Here is a 16109-nt window from a genome sequence, read left to right on the forward strand (position 1 = left end):
GTTTGAGGGCGAGACTACGGATGCTCTCGGCTCCGACAGTAACTCCTCCCAGCTTCTCACCCACCTTCGATTCTGAGCTCCGCTGAAGTGTCAAGGTCTCCGTGCCTGCAGGTGTACTGGCCCTGGTCCTCTGCACGGACATCGGCGATGGTCAGCTTGTGGACTTTGTGTTCCACTTCTGTTTTCACCCTGCCTTGAGGTTTAAGGATTCTGCCATTTCTGAACCACTCAGATTTCACGTTTGGTACTGAGAATTGACACGTCATGGTACAAGTCTGGCCTTCTTTCAAAGTAACGTCCTGAAGATGCCGCTCCCACGCGGGCTCTGTTGCAACAAAGAAACACATGCCCTCAGCATCCTATACAAAGGTGCTCAACAGCACTCTCACAAGACTTTAAAATGGCTTCTAACTCACCAATCACAGTGAGCTTGGCACTGGCGATGTGGGGGCCACAGACCAGCCTGTAGTTGCCCTGATCTTTAAGCTGACAGTTTTTGACTCTGAGTGTGTGCCGATCACCATCAATTCTTATTGAATATTTGTCACTGGGCTCCAGCTTTTCAGTCCCTTTGTACCAGGAAAGCTTGATTTCTGGATAATTAATCTTAATGTCAATTTCAAAGATGGCATCATTATCTTTCAGAACTGTCTGATTTTCAATGTCCTTGATCAAGGTGACAGGCTAGGAGAAGAAAAAATTAACACATGTTCGTGTTAGTCAGCCCTTCCCTATAATTCCCAGTGATAATTTTGCACATTTTATTATTAACGTAGTTCGTTTTACCTCTGTCTGCGTCAGCCTTTGCTGGATAAATGATACAAGTTCCTCAAATTCCTTTTCATCTCTTTCTGACTTCTCTAGTTCCTCAATGTCCTGAGGGAGAGAAAATAATACATTGGGAACAAAAATTTGAATTAGCAGGTAAATGACTATGCTTGGCTTCCATTCCTTAAAAATTTTTAAAACTTTTATGTGTATGGGTGCTTTTAAAAGATCTATCTTTATTTTGTATATTGGCTTTTTTTAAGCTTTATTTTTCTCTTGTGTGTGTGTGTGTGTGTGTGTGTGTGTGTGTGTGTGAGTGTGTGTGTGTGTGTGTGTGCTGCTTGCCTGCAGGATACACACTACATAAGTATGGTACTGGCAGGGACCAGAAGAGGGCATCAGAGTCCCTGGAACCAGAGCAGGAGACAGTTGTGAGCTGCCATGTGGGTGCTGGGAATCAAACCCCGGTTCCTAGAAGGGCAGCTCAGGCTCTTAACGGCTGAAACGTCTCTCCGGGCCTCTGGCTTCCATCCTTGGTTAGGTTACAGTAAGATTTATAGCTAGTTAATTTGCCTCCTAGAAATTTAGTGTTTTGGGAATTCAAGGCATTTGGCTACTATGCACGACATTTGGCATCTCAAATATGGATTTTAGCAGTAACACAGGGCCATTCATACCAGTCTGTGGGTCTCTTCTTCCTGACTCTGTTTCAGCAGCTCAAATGCTTGAAGGAGGCCCCGGAAGTCGGTGATTCCATACATGCGTGCATATTTCTCATATTCTTTAGGGTCCACATTTTTGAGAAGCTCCATAATGTCAATTTCCTCTTCTTCCCCAGATCCTTTCTTTAGGGCTGGAGTCCTAAAAAGAGAAGTTAAGATCAATCACTTGTCTTCTGCTTAGAAGTTTGAGTTGTCTGTCATGATAAAAGATGGTCAGTTTCAGTATCTTCCCTCAGTGTACAACAGTTCGATGCTCTTATTAAGAAATAAATTTTATTAATAAAAAATAAAATGTATAAACTTATAAATTTATGAATTAAGAAAAATAAATTTTTATTAAAAATAAAATTTAGATGCTAATTTTACCACTTTGACCAGAACAATAAGTTAGTTTGGTGGTAGAATGAGTTTAATACTGGGCAATTGTTTTGCAGTGTTGAAAACTGATCAATGAGTTGAAGAGAGGAAAGAATACAGAAACATGTTCATTAACCTTACAACCAGGAGCTCAATTCATTATATTTATATGAAATATCAACTGAAAACTTTATTTAAATATCACCTCATGAAAAAAAAAAAGCTGTGAAAAGGGGAGTGATTCAATAATTGAATAATTATGGTAAAACACAAGTTGTTTTGAAATTATCGATTATGGAAATGATTATAATAGCTGATGTATGAAACTGTAGCATTAAAAATAACTTGGTAAAAGCAAGTCTTTCAGACTTGGACACATAGTATTTAGGTAATTACCTTTTGTTTAAAAGCTTCTAGACTTGTCTCGTTCTCTGTTTCTAACCATTCTTCTGAAACAAATCCCATCACTAAATTCCACTTAAACATGGTCAACTAGCTCGTCACCCACTGACAGCCATGCTAGGTTCTCTAATACCACGAGTCTCGCAGTAGCTGGTCCGCAACTCCAGAGGACCCTTTGTGAGTAAGAAGCCCTCTTCACAGTTCAGACAGGACTTACTTTTTCAGCATCGCACGAAGATCACCTTCAATCTTCTCTTGCTTCTTTCTCTCGTCCACCTGTAGGTTGACGTTGCTTTCGATTTCACCATGCTTGTTAAAGGCAACACAGCGGTATAGGCCAGAGTCCGTTTTCGTGGTGTCTCGGATCTCTAGCTTTGATTCATCACCCTTTTGATGGATAAGAATGCGACCCCCTTGGTTCAGCTGTCTCCACTTCCCCTTCGTCCATTTCACATTTGGGATTGGGTCACCTCCAACTTTCGCAATAAAGGTAGCAGTGGTTTCTAAGGAATGGTGTAAACAAATTTATTTAAAAAAAAAAATCAGTCTTAGTGACTTGATGCTCATGAAATTGAACCAACCCCTAGCACAGGACGGATGGGGACACACTTACTTTCCACCACTCTGATGCTCTGAGGCTCTGACACAAAGAAGAGCTTTCCATCCACAGCGGCTTTCTTGGCTGCTGGGGCCGCAGCTGGTTTTTCTGAAACACACGTTTCCACGGTTTGTTAGCACCAAAAGTTGAAAATTGTAATAATTATTCTGGTGTGTGAAAGCAAACTTTCAGAGCTTTGGGGTGTGCTCCCTGACTCACTAGCTGTTGAGTTATTAGTGACAAAGCAGCTTCGTAGGCAGTCATTCCAGGGACAGCTCTAGGAGGTGGAACTCTAATGGATTACTAGCATCCCATCTGGAATTTACAGACGTGACCTTATTGTAAAGATTTCCTCTCAGCGATGACAGCAAACTATTTCACATGACATCATCATAGGAACTACTCTGAATATATCTGTGTGGATATGCTGGGAGGGTTCCAAGAAATACTCTGGGTAACTTTAAATATTTTGTATTGAGAGTCTTTTTATGAAATCATTGGACACTTTCACTACGAGGGCTACAGATTGCAAATGGCAAATAACCCAGGCCCAACATATTTAACTCCATTCTTATTTACATTATAATTAGCAACAGTCACGGGCAGTTTCTGTCACAATGTTCATCACACTTGGTGTCTGTACCTTTAATGGCCACTTTGCACTTTGAAGTGTCACTTCCAGCCATGTTGGAAGCCTTACATACATAATCTCCCGAATCGGCTTTAGCTGTCTCCTTGAGTTCCAGCACAGCTGTCCCACCAGCAAAGCTGAAGCTGCATCTGTCCGAAGGCTTTATCTCCCTGCCAGCTTTCAACCACTGGATCCGAATGGGCTCAGAACCCTGCACGTGGCAGCTTAGCTGTATAAAGTCACCTTCGCTGGCTGTTACTGGGGTTAGGTGCTGGTCAAACACAGGTGGCTTCTTAGGCTCTGGAATGGAAAAGGCATTTTCATGAGGGCGACAGAGAACATAGAGTCAAGGATATATTATGTTTCACAAAAGGAATATACAAAGGGCACAATAGCTTCCCCCAGCAGGAGATAGTGGGCACAGTGGTGAATGGAATTCTAAGTCAGAATCTGTTCCTCTTTGAGCAGTTGTTAAAATGTGTTGGGTTAAAAAGAAATGCAGATTTAAAAACAAGCAAAGAACAGCTGCCAAGTTGTCCACAAACCAGTGCAGCATCTGTGTCCTGATTAAGCTCTGCAAAGACTGCGCTGGTGTTACTATTGATGTCTGTGCAATGTAGCATGACTTTGATTATTTTAAAACTACAGGCATCAGCATTTTTTAAAACCAAACTCTAAACCGTAAAGGCGTATGCTCTCATGTAGAGCAGTAGTGATTGCCAACTCCTATGGAAGAAAGCCTCACTAAGTTAAGGAGATGCCTACATCTTAATGGATTTTTTTTTCCCGATGTCAAGTTTTAGATTTTTAAATGCAGCTACAGTCATTCTAAAATAAAATTATCCAGAGCTAGACCAAAGGAAAGTAAGAGTCAAAACTCAGTGTTCACAAACACAAAACTTGGGTTACTTGGCCAAATGGACATGTGTGATGGCATGTTTTGTCACAGTGATTTAGAGTATTGCCTGCAACTCCTGTATCAAGTGATTAAATAAACCTCCACATAAACATAGACTCAATCCCATACAAAGTGTCTAACCAGCAGCAAAGCCATCTTTAGAATAAGCCACCACTAAAACAAGACTTTTGATGTTCACGTATGCACTGAGACTAGATACATTTCGGTCTTGTCACATAGATGATAATCTCTGAATTTGTAGCCAAGACAACTCAGTAATGCTAAGCTGCTCACAGTAGTAACCTACTGACGATGTTAGCTCATCCAGCATGCTCTGAGGTGGCCAGCGGCTCACCTGTGGTGACCACTGCATGTTCTTCCAGAAAGTTGGCTTGTGGAATAATCACTATGGCAGCCTGTGAACTTTCATAGTTAGCAACCCACATAAGGAAGACTTAAAATGATGGAGACCGAGTCCTTTCTTAAACTAAGAGCTTTGTGGTTAAGTATATCTTTTATAATATAAAATATTCTTCTACCCAAATCTTGGCTTTGGATTAAATGCTTACTATTTTTAGTACTACTATTCATTTTTAGGCTAAAAGATAAGAGTAAGAGATATTAAACAATTGTTGTAGCTGGGAATAAGCAATGTGTAATATGTTGTGATGTTTTTTTTTTAAATGTTCAAAAGAAATGAATTTCAACATGTCAAAAAGGCTTTGGATTAGTTACATGAAAGAATCTGGGGACATGACTTAGAAACCTGACATCTGAGTCCATTTATTAAGTAAAATCTACCTGGGGGGTCACATAACAAAATTATGAATAGTATGTTTTTAAGCAAACCTGTGGGATTATGGCAATCCATTAAATAATGCACATTTTTTGTTTGGGGATCCACACTGAGCCCAGATTTCGGAAGCACATGGAAGTGGGTGAAGAAGAATATACCAGGGCAGAGCTCTGAAGACAACTGACCTTTGATGACTATGGATGACGTACACAGGGCAGAGCCTGCGTCATTTGTTGCCTTGCAGGTATATAAGCCCGCATCGGCCATGCTGGCCCTCTTGACTTGCAGCAGCAGTGCGTTGTTCTTGAACATGATCTCACAGTTGGATGTCGGGTGGATCTCTACATTATTTTTGTACCAAGCAATGGTGATGGGCTGGGATCCTGCCACACGCCCTTCCAGTTTGAATGAGTTCCCTTCGGTCTCTTCTACCATCTCAGATAGTTTCTTAGTGAAACTCGGTGGGATGAGGCGCTCTGTAAGAAATTAAGAAGGTAACTGAAAAGGACAGAGGTAAGTTGCTACCATGCGGCTTTCAGAAGTCCTGTTTCAGTTAAATATCAGGGCTGACTAGTCAATTTCATCATAGTGAGTCATGATTCCGAGTGACTCTTTTTGCCGTGGCTAATTCCTGGCTGTTTCCTGCCACATGAGCATTTACAGAACCAGGGATTTGTAAGAAGGACTGGGTCTTATGGCTGAAGAGGGCATATCAACTTCTAGGAAATACAGACTAAATGACATCAGTTTTTCCTTCTTCAAACTTACATCCTGGTAAACATTTCTATGTTATTTATTTTCAGACACTTCCTAGAAACCTATCAATCATAAGAGGCCTGGTGTTGTTAAGGCTGTTAGGTTATATATACTCTCAAATGACTGCCCTTCATTGGACCCCATGCAAAATAAACTCTACCTTTTATATTAAGTTGGGCTGTGCAGGAGTCCTTTCCTACTTCATTGATGGCGTAGCAGGTGTACTGTCCAGAGTCACCTTTGTCCACTTTGACGATGGTCAGGTGTGCACTGTTTTCCAGATAGCTGATTTGGTAGTTCCCGCCACTTCGAATCTCTCTGTTGTCCTTGGCCCAGCTGACCTTGATGGGCTGTGTTCCCATGACATGGCATTCCAAGTCAGCACTTTCTCCCACCACAGCATCCACAGGGGCCAGGGGGATGTCAAAGAAGGGTGGGTTCTTCCCCTCTACAGAGAGATCACAAGGGCAAGGTTTCAGGCTCCAGACACAGGCTAGGCTCATTGAAGAAACAGCAATGTTTTCTTTTAAATTTTTAAAGTGAATGCACACATTTCAGTGATAGCAACAGATGTCTAAGGGTCCACAAACCTGTAAGGATGAGTTTGGCGCTTGAAGACGCAGATCCGATGGGGTTGGTTGCAGTACAAGAGTACTGGCCTGCAAGACTCCTGTCTGTCTTAAAGATGTTCAGAGTGGCAATGTTGTCTAAAAATGACGTCTGTACATTTGGGCTGTCTTTCAACAGCTTGCCATCTTTGTACCAAGACACAGAGATGGGCTCAGACCCATTTATGGCACATTCAAAAACCACTGGCAATCCCACGGTCTCTTGCACATCTCTGACTTGCCGAGAAAAGGATGGCGGGAGCTTTTGCTCTGTAGGAACAGGATTAAAGCAATGAACGCAGCTGCCTATCTTAAAGCGAGTCCTAGCCATGCTGACAATGTACAGGAAATGTCTTTAGAAATATGAGAGGGTATGACGAGGTCTCCAATTAACTTGGAGGTGGAAAATAGCATGTGAGTTGTTGGAGAAAATGTTGGTGAAGTTGGAGATACAAAGCAAAACAGAACACCTGTAAGCCAACAAATTGTTAATCAGCTAAAAGCTCTGGCACCCAGCAGAGCCCCCTGTTTGTTAGGTCCCCTTCTAGCAATCTGGATAAGACAGGGATGGAGTGAATTTAAAAATGTAAGTCACTTGTGTTTCTTTAAGGTTTACTGAGGTAAATAGGAACATGAACTTTCCAAGTGAACATTTTGACCATCTTCCTGTATACAAAAGTCATTTAAAAAAGGGGGGGGGGGAGGTAGAATAAACCTATAATCTCAGAGGCAGAGGTAGGAGGCTGCCTCATGAGTTTGAGATCAACCTTTGTAACCTGGTCTACCCAGTGAGTTTCACCCAATAAAATGATATATAGCAAGAGCCCCAGAAAAACAAGCTAAAACCACCAAATCGATCTAAGAAAAAGGGTGAGTTGCTAACTCGAACTGGAATTACTTAAGCAAAAAAAAGAAAAAAAAAGAAAAAAAAAGAAAAAAAGAAGAAACATTTTGACTTTCCCCTAAGGAAGGCCCTCGTTGGGTATTTTTTATTGTTTCAAAAGAAGCATCGATCTGCTTGCTTTTACAATATCAAGCTCACCCTGGACAGTCAGGAAAGTGGATGAGGAAACTTCTCCGACGCTGTTTTCAGCCCTGCAGATGTACTCTCCGCTGTCGTGGCTGTCTACCTGGGTGAAAACCAGCGTAGCCACGTTGTTCTTAAAATGCATTTTGCAGGTGGCAGTGGGCCTCAGCTTCGTGTCTCCTTTATACCAGGAGACCCCAATTTCAGGAGTCCCAGCAAGCTGGCACTGCAAAGAGGCAGAGTCACCAACTGTCACCTTCACAGGCTCCAACTGCTTGACAAAATATGGTGGTTCTGCAACAAAAGAGAGAAGCGGCCGTGAAGGACTGGCCAGGACCACTGCCTGGGTAGGAAGAAGGCTGTGAACATGTGGTCAACACAAACCTAGGATCAGGATCTGGGCAGAGCAGGAATCTTTGCCGGAAGCGTTTTCGATGTAACAGTTATACTGTCCTGAATCCTCAACGACACTGCTCAGGATTTCTAGGATCGCTGACTTCTCGGTTGTGGTAATGTTACACCGCTGGGAAGCGGTGACATTCATGCCATTCTTCTTCCATGTGACAGAGATTGGAGGAGTTCCAGAGAAGGTCCCTTCTAGGACCAGTGGCTTGCCTTTCTCTATGGTGTAGTCATTGAGTCTCTTCACGAATATGGCTGGGGCTGGTGTGAACAAATTGATAAAACAAAAAATCAAACACACATACGAACACACACACACACACCGAACACACACACACACACACACACACACACAGGGGAAGCCCATCTGATGGCTACATGAGATTCAGTTGCATAAACAGAACCACGAACCAACCTTTTACAAAGAGGCGTGTTGTACAGGAAGCCCGGCCAGCGTCGTTGTTAACGATACAGGTGTATTCTCCACTTTGGGATGTATCTACGTCAAACAGCTCCAGTTCGGCCACCGAGTCCTGCAGGGACACATTGCACCTGGCCCCGGGCACAAGCTCGCTGCTGCCTTTGAACCAGCTGACAGTGAAAGGAGGTGTCCCTTTGACAATGCTTGTGAAGGTGACATTACTGCCAGTTAAGACATCCATCGGGTCGGGTTTCTGAACAAAAGATGGCGGCTCTAAAGAAAGAAAGCACAAGATGGGGAGATGTTTTTAATGTTTGCAGACTTTGATGGCTCAGTCCTTGTGTGGTGTGGCTGTATCTCACTGCATTTTGAACTGACCTCGCACGGTCAGAGGGGCACTACATTCGTCAGAGCCCGCCATGTTGGTAGCTATGCATGTGTAATCGCCAGCGTCAGCTTCCTCCAGCATGTTCACAGTGAGGGCACAGGTGTTGTCTGTCAGTGTGGTCTGGTACTTCCGGCCACTGCTGATCTCATTTCCGTCATGGAACCACAAGACGGAGATTGGGGGTGACCCGTACACTTTGCACTCCATCACAACGGAGGAGCCCGACAGACCATTTGTCTCTTTCAGTTTCCTCGTGAACGAGGGGGGGATGATTCGATCTGAGAAGGACAAGAACAAACAAGAAGATGTCAGCCATAGTATGTCTCAGAGAGAACTGAGCCTTTGACGGGGACATCCCTGGATCTGCCCGGCTCTTTTGAAAGATTTCCTAAGGGTTGCCCATGGGATTATGCGAGGCAAAGCATGTATGGGAGTTTGCTTCGTAGAGGGTCTGCTGTTATTTGGGGTAAGGTAATGAGTCTTTCGTGGTGATTTCTCTAGAAAAGCACTTTCACGAACCCCGACATCTAAGCATAGGTTTTACTTCTACAATGCTTTTAGAGATTCTTCCCAATGACAGGGATGCAACTTTGGCGGTTTCCTTCTGTCTGTACAAGTCCCCTGCCTCTGACCCCGCTGCATCCAATGATGCAGATGTACTCTGTACTGTGAGGATGGAGCCTCTCTCCTCCGATTTAGGACAACTGGGGTCCTCACTGTCATAAAGACGAATACACAGGCCACCCACCTGAGACGTGAATGGAAGCTGTGCAGCTGTCTTTGCCGACAGGATTTTGTACTTCAAAACTGTACACGCCACTGTCGCCAGGTGCCACATTGATGATTTTGAGGCCCGACACTTTGTTGAAGAAGCTTATTTTATATTTGCTGTCACCCGTGAGCTCCTTTCCATCCTTAAACCACTTGGTACTGAGCTCAGGTGTTCCAGACACCGTACACTCCAAGGTACAGGTGTCTCCTGCGGTCACCTTAACAGACTCTGGCTTTTCCACAATGGCGGCAGGCTCTGAAAGAAGTGGAAATCGCACCATCATCAAAAGTTAAACTGAGGAAAGAAAACGAAGGAATCGCAAACCTGCATGCATTTCCCGTGTTCATGAGGACACCCTCTTTACGAACCGAGCACTGACAGCGTGCCAAAGCACTCCTGCATCCCCGCATCATTTTTGATCTGGCACGTGTATTTCCCAGCATTGGCTGGTTCTGCTCTTGCAAAATGGAGGGTCGCGGTGTTTTCAGAATAAGAAATCCATATGTTGTTACTTTCTCTAACAATTTCCCCTTTGTCTTTGAACCACGCCACTGAAATCGGCTCAGTGCCTTCAACTGTTGTCTGTAGCTGGACTTCTTTGCCAATGATGGTAGAAATGTCACTGAGCTTCTTCACAAATTGTGGTGGTGCTGAGGAAGGGAAACAGGGAGACAGGGCTTTAACATGTATGGGACTGATAGTATTTCCCTCACATGTCAGAAATCATCTTCATGGTAATGTATCATTACCAATTATATATATATACATACTTATGTGTGCATACATATATATAATTATTATGCATATATTGATCTATATATATATATATATATATATATATATATATATATATATAGAAATGTAGTTAGTATGTATATTTATATGTTACTAAAGGAAGTCAATGGAGCATGGAAGGGTTAGATAGAATAGACTGTTAAACTTAAACATCACACAGTAACCAAGGTACAGCATTAAAAGTAGGAGACCAGTAAGCAGAAGAGAATAAAATGGCTCCTACCTTTCAGAGTGACAGAGCCTACGCAGGTGTCACTCCCGACATCATTTGTGGCTTTGCACTGGTATTCCCCGACGTCTGCCGTGTCTACATTCAGGATGTGGATGCTTGTGAGCAAATTCTCAGACATAATCTTGTACTTCTTCCCACTCCTGAGCTCTCTCTTGTCTTTGTGCCAAGAGACTTGAAAGGGAGGTGTTCCTTGAAGCTCGCATTCCAGATGAACATCAGCTCCTTTAAGTGTCTCAACGGGAAAAGGCTTTTTGCGGAACACGGGTGGTTCTAGGTTTGGGGGCAGGGTGGGGGAAGGAGAGAAAATTAGGATGAACTTCATATTTAGAAGGAGTAAGAGTTAGCTTTCTACTCCACTGGGATCCCTCCCCCACCCCCTTTTTATCCCATCCCTGAACAGTTTTAAAAGTTTGTCAGGAGAAGAATAAAACTGAGAATGCGGTGACCTGTAGAGAAGCTGGTGTGCAGAGCTGGGGGTGGGGAGGGTGGGGCGAGGTCTGACCTTTAACCTTCAGAGAGGTGCTGCTGCTGGCACTTCCTGCTGCATTTTGAGCCTCACAGGTATAGTCTCCACTGTCTTCCACACTGAGATTGTGCATCTCCAGGATGGCCACCGAGTCCTCGAATGACATTCTGAATTTACTGCTTTCTTGAATTTCCACCTCATCTTTATACCACAAAACCCTGATTTCTGGAGACCCGCCTATTTTGCATTCGTATCTTGTATGCTCATCCTGCTTCACGATCCGTGACTGGTCCAGCTTCTTAATGAACCTGGGGGGTTCTAAGGGACCACAAGGGAAAGCACAAGGCAAGGGACAGAAAAGACAGGTGGGTTACAAGATGGAGCGAAGGGAGAATCCTGTCACAGTGGACCTCATCTACAAGAGACAAGTTCATTTGCCGTAGTTTAGGGCAGGCTAGTTAAGTGATATCTAAGTGGAAAATCCCTACTCGAAAGAAGTTTACTTTTGTGAGCGCCTATAATCTAACTGTGGGTATAGGAAGAAAGAGAAGGCCACGCTCTCTACTGTGCTGCCTGCTTCCCAGAAACAGAATTATCTTTGTAGGCCTGAGTTCACAGGCCAGAAACCCTCTGAGGTTCGCCGGCGGGAGAGACTGATTGCCCTGTGTGTGAGTCTGAGGGAAGTTATAGCTTCAAAGGCATCCATTATGCACCATACACGGCCAGATAAAAGGGATATCTTAAGATTTTAAAGCAGTCATTTCTTATATGCCTTCAAAAGATAGATCCCTTCCACTCCTAGCACTTCCTTTTGAAGAGGGTAAGAACACTGTTCTTAGACATTCGTGTTCACGGGTCAGATAGTTAGTTGTCTCATTGTGCAAAAGGGCCTTGAACACTGATTTAAATTTTAAGATATTTATGAACTACTGTTCCAAAAAGCTTGAAAATACTAAAATTGACTAGACACTAATCTATGGAGGCAAATCTATAAATCTTGATATTCAGCTGTGAGACATAACATGTTCTTGCATAACATTGGGTGTTGAGGTATTTACATCCTATGAGGCAGGCATACATGACGATATCTTAGCAACGGCTACTCCATGCTCTTAGCAACCCGAGAGTCCACCTACATCAAGCTGCATGTTCACTGCGACTCAAACAAAGTCAGTGGTAACTTTGATGTAAGACTCCATATCAATGTTTAAGAAGCCTCTCTTTTTGTGGTCAAATGCACCCGGACACTTATTCTGGAACTAAAAGCAGTGGGTCAATTCATGGATTTGGGGTGCATGTGCACTAAGGCAAACTGTGTCCTCAAAAAGCGCTTTTAGGAGAAATCCCTTTTTGAGCCTATATATGGTTGGGCTTGCATATGATTACAATTAAATGCATCCTGGTAATGGGAATGCACACTACATTTGGGCTTACTTAATTAATTCATGCCTATCAACCACAACAAAACTACCCACTCCCCAGACTTAGCAACCAGATTTTCTTCTTCTTTCTGGCCCCATAGACAGAATCCCTAAGCAGTGGCCAGGGGACTCCTGAGTAAATAGCACTCATTGTCACTGTCATCTTTCAGAGTATCAAGCATGGACTTTTCCATGACCTTTGAACAAAACTTGCTCTCAATACTTTGCTATTTGTGTGCAATTCTTCAATTCTTTGAACAATATGCTAAGAACTTGGAAAGTCCTGGTCCAGATGGCAAGCCTGGTCCCCTGACTTCCGCTATTTATGAAGCATAGCTGGTTGTAGGAAAGAAGTCAACCTTACAGTCGACCTGACTCTCCTTGAAGTACTCGGTATTTGGAGGTGGTCCTATGTTTTAGAGGGTAACAGATTCATTAACTTAGTATGTACTGCAGGAAAATAGGTCCTTTGAAGTAATTAAATATTTTTCCCTCTGAAAACTTTTCAGAGTAGGCTCTTGATATAATTACAGAAAATTTTTTTGTTCATTTTCCCCTTAACCTTTGAAAGTATATCTTCCAGTTAACATTTTTTTTTGTAACTTTCTACTTTCAAAACAAATTCAAGATATTTTCCCATTTAGAAGATCATGGATTTGTCTGTGACCTCTTTGTTCCTTCTTCCATCCCTTTTTCTTCCTCCTTCCCTTTCTTTTCTCCAGCTCATTCTGTACTATGATATTAGGGCTCCAACCTGGCATGTCCTAGTACACACACACACACACACACACACACAAATTCTTCAGGCATATCACCCATCCACATTTCAAGACATAGATAAAGTGGAAGAGATATCTTGGCACTTCACTCTAAGGAGTACCTTGTACACCAAGTTGAGCGGAACAAGAGTCCTTTCCAGCAACGTTGCTCGCATAGCAGGTGTATTGCCCGGCATCACCTTTGGCTACTTTGAGCACTGTCAGAGTGGCAGTGTTTTCAACCAGAGTCATCTTGTAGTTGCCTCCAGGGCGAATCTCACGGTTATCTTTAGCCCAGGTGATTTTGATTGGCGCTGTTCCAGTGACATGACATTTAAATGAACCACTTTCACCAAGAGCAAGGTCTACCGACACAGGCTTCAAGTCAAAGAAGGGAGGCACTTCATGTTCTGGAAAGAGTGGAGACCAGCAAGGTGATGTCAGTTTCCATGCTCCAAGATTAGGAATAGGAACCAAAGAGCGCCAGTCCTTTGGTGGCCCAAGGAAGTGGAGCTGTACTGTAACACGGACGACAACGGGATGAGTCCTTCAACTCACCTGAAAGAATGAGCTTGGCACTGGACGAAGCTGTCCCAAGGGGATTAGAAGCCGAACAATTATACTGACCAACGTGGCTCTGGTTAGTTTGCAAAATCTGTAGCGTGGCAACGTGATTAACAAAAGACATCTGCAAATTAGAATCGTCCTTCAAAAGTTCGCCATCCTTGTACCAAGACACCTGAAGAGGTTCTGAGCCGTTGATGCGGCATTCAAAAGCCACTGGGAAGCCAAGAGTCTCCTGAACATCTTTCAGTTTTCTCGCAAAGGAAGGTGGAAGTTTACGCTCTGCAAAGAAGTCACAGACAATCCTTATTTGTCACAGCACGTGTCTATCCATGACAAGCTCTTAATGAAACGGGGCCTGTCAACATGCAGCAAGACTTATCAAGCAAAAGCATCATCACCTTTGATAACCAGCACAGCAGAAGAAGCAACAGCCCCCACAGTGTTTTCTGCTTTGCATGTGTACTCTCCCACATCACTGTGGTCCACCTTGTTGATGACTAAGGAGGCCACATTGTTTTTGAACTGCATCTTATATGCAGGGGCTGACCGCAGCTTTGTATGTTCCTTATACCAAGAGATCCTGATTTCAGGCGTTCCATCCACTTTACACTGTAAAGTTGTGGGCTCTCCAATAGCTGCCTCCACGTGTTCCAGGGGTTCGATAAAGTAAGGTGGTTCTACGGTACAAAGAACGGCAAGAGATCCGTTAACACCAGCTAAACGTGATTCATGGGAAGAGACAATAACAGGAAGAACTGTCAGCACACCTAAGACAGATACAAGAGCTTCACAGATATCCTGTCCGGCTTCATTCTCGATCAGGCAGGCATACTGTGCATAGTCCTCTATGGTGCTTTCAAGAATCTCCAGGATGCTGGATTTTTCCGTCGTGGTGATGCCACAGTTAGGAGACTGTGAAAGAGGATATTCGTTCTTCATCCAGCTCACGGAGATGGGTGGTGTGCCAGAGTAAGTAGCCTCCAGAACGATGGGGCTACCTGTCTCTACACTGGTATCAGCCAACCTTTTCACAAAAGTGGCTGGTTCTGGAAGGAGAAAACATGAGGGTTAAGTTGTACCTTCGAACTAGGCACTGGAAGAATTTTAAGAAGTAATGGGTGCCAGAGAAAAGAGCGAACCTTTCACGAAGAGATGCATGGTGCAGGAAGCGCTGCCAGCATCGTTGGTCACAAGGCAAGAATAATCTCCACTCTGTGCTGGCTCCACCTCCAGGAGCTCCAGCTCTGTGACAAAGTCTTGTAAAGAAATGGTGCAAGCCTCCCCTGACACCAGCTCCCTGCTGCCCTTAAACCACTTGGCCTTGAAGGGAGGGGTGCCTCTAATGACACTGGTGAATATCAGGCTAGTTCCAGGCAAAACTTCCACAGAGTCAGGGGTTTGTTCGAAAGATGGCGGTTCTAGAAAGCCCGGATGGGCGGGAGATGGAAAGAAAAGAGGCGTTTGTTACTTAAAGGAAAGGAAACTAAGGTGGGGAAAAAAATAAAGAAGACAACAGCAGTTCAGCTGGACAGTAGAAAGATGCAGAAGAGCATCCTGGTGCACTGACCTTGGACAGTCAGAACTGCAGAGCTTTCATCTTGACCAGCGACATTGGCAGCCACACATGTGTAAGCACCGGTGTCGGAGGGCTCCAGGGAGCTCAGCGTCAGAGTACAGACATTATCCGCAAAGCTGGACTGACATTTGGGACTGCTGATGACCTCATTTCCATCCAGAAACCAGCCCACTGATATTGGAGCGGAGCCTGACACTCGGCACTCCAAAACCACAGAAGCCCCAAGCGCGGCGTTGGTGTCCTTCAGCCTCCGGACAAAGGACGGCGGAACGACGCGGTCTAGAGAAGAATAGTTTCCATTTAGAAAGGAGCTTTCTTCTCCTCCCACCTCTACTGGAGGGGCCACCTTGATCGAGGCCTCTCCGTGCTCACCTGAGACGTGGACAGACACGGTGCAACTGCTTTTGCCAACAGTATTTGCCACCTCAAAGCTATATAAGCCCTTGTCATTCATTTCTGCAGAGGGGATCTTAAGGGAAGCCAGGTTTCTGACAAATGTAATATGATGTCTGCTGCCTGAAGATAGTTCTCTACCATCTTTGAACCACTTGGCTGAAAGCTCTGGAGTCCCAGCTACTACACACTCCAATGTGAAGGGATTTCCAGTCGTGACAGTCATGGGTTCTGGTTTCTCTACAATTCTGGCTGGTTCTAGAAGATAAAGAAGCACATTGCATTGAGACCAAATTCACCTTAGTCAGCAGATAGTTGGATAAGAGTCATATCTTCAGGAAGTGGTTATAGAGCA

At 44.0% G+C, this 16109-nt stretch overlaps 1 protein-coding gene across 4 annotated transcripts in view; it reads right to left on the minus strand.

Annotated features, from left to right (window-relative positions):
• TTN (titin) overlaps positions 1-16109 on the minus strand; it is a 266446-nt gene that overhangs the window by 162713 nt on the left and 87624 nt on the right. For all 4 annotated transcript variants that reach the window (XM_080927461.1, XM_080927460.1, XM_080927459.1 and 1 more), the window contains 25 exons: positions 15734-16012; positions 15353-15640; positions 14925-15203; positions 14553-14831; positions 14184-14462; positions 13777-14064; positions 13341-13628; positions 11076-11357; positions 10565-10843; positions 9915-10196; positions 9523-9801; positions 8765-9052; positions 8381-8659; positions 7948-8226; positions 7579-7857; positions 6519-6806; positions 6089-6376; positions 5358-5648; positions 3491-3778; positions 2863-2955; positions 2467-2752; positions 1446-1629; positions 787-876; positions 417-684; positions 65-325 (listed from right to left, as the gene is read on the minus strand). In XM_080927461.1, the coding sequence (XP_080783587.1) occupies positions 65-325; positions 417-684; positions 787-876; positions 1446-1629; positions 2467-2752; positions 2863-2955; positions 3491-3778; positions 5358-5648; positions 6089-6376; positions 6519-6806; positions 7579-7857; positions 7948-8226; positions 8381-8659; positions 8765-9052; positions 9523-9801; positions 9915-10196; positions 10565-10843; positions 11076-11357; positions 13341-13628; positions 13777-14064; positions 14184-14462; positions 14553-14831; positions 14925-15203; positions 15353-15640; positions 15734-16012 (6564 nt within the window). The remainder of the gene's footprint in view (positions 1-64; positions 326-416; positions 685-786; positions 877-1445; positions 1630-2466; positions 2753-2862; positions 2956-3490; positions 3779-5357; positions 5649-6088; positions 6377-6518; positions 6807-7578; positions 7858-7947; positions 8227-8380; positions 8660-8764; positions 9053-9522; positions 9802-9914; positions 10197-10564; positions 10844-11075; positions 11358-13340; positions 13629-13776; positions 14065-14183; positions 14463-14552; positions 14832-14924; positions 15204-15352; positions 15641-15733; positions 16013-16109) is intronic.

The sequence above is a fragment of the Micromys minutus genome (assembly GCF_963924665.1).
Source record: "Micromys minutus genome assembly, chromosome: 13".
In the NCBI taxonomy this organism is placed as follows: Eukaryota; Metazoa; Chordata; class Mammalia; order Rodentia; family Muridae; genus Micromys; species Micromys minutus.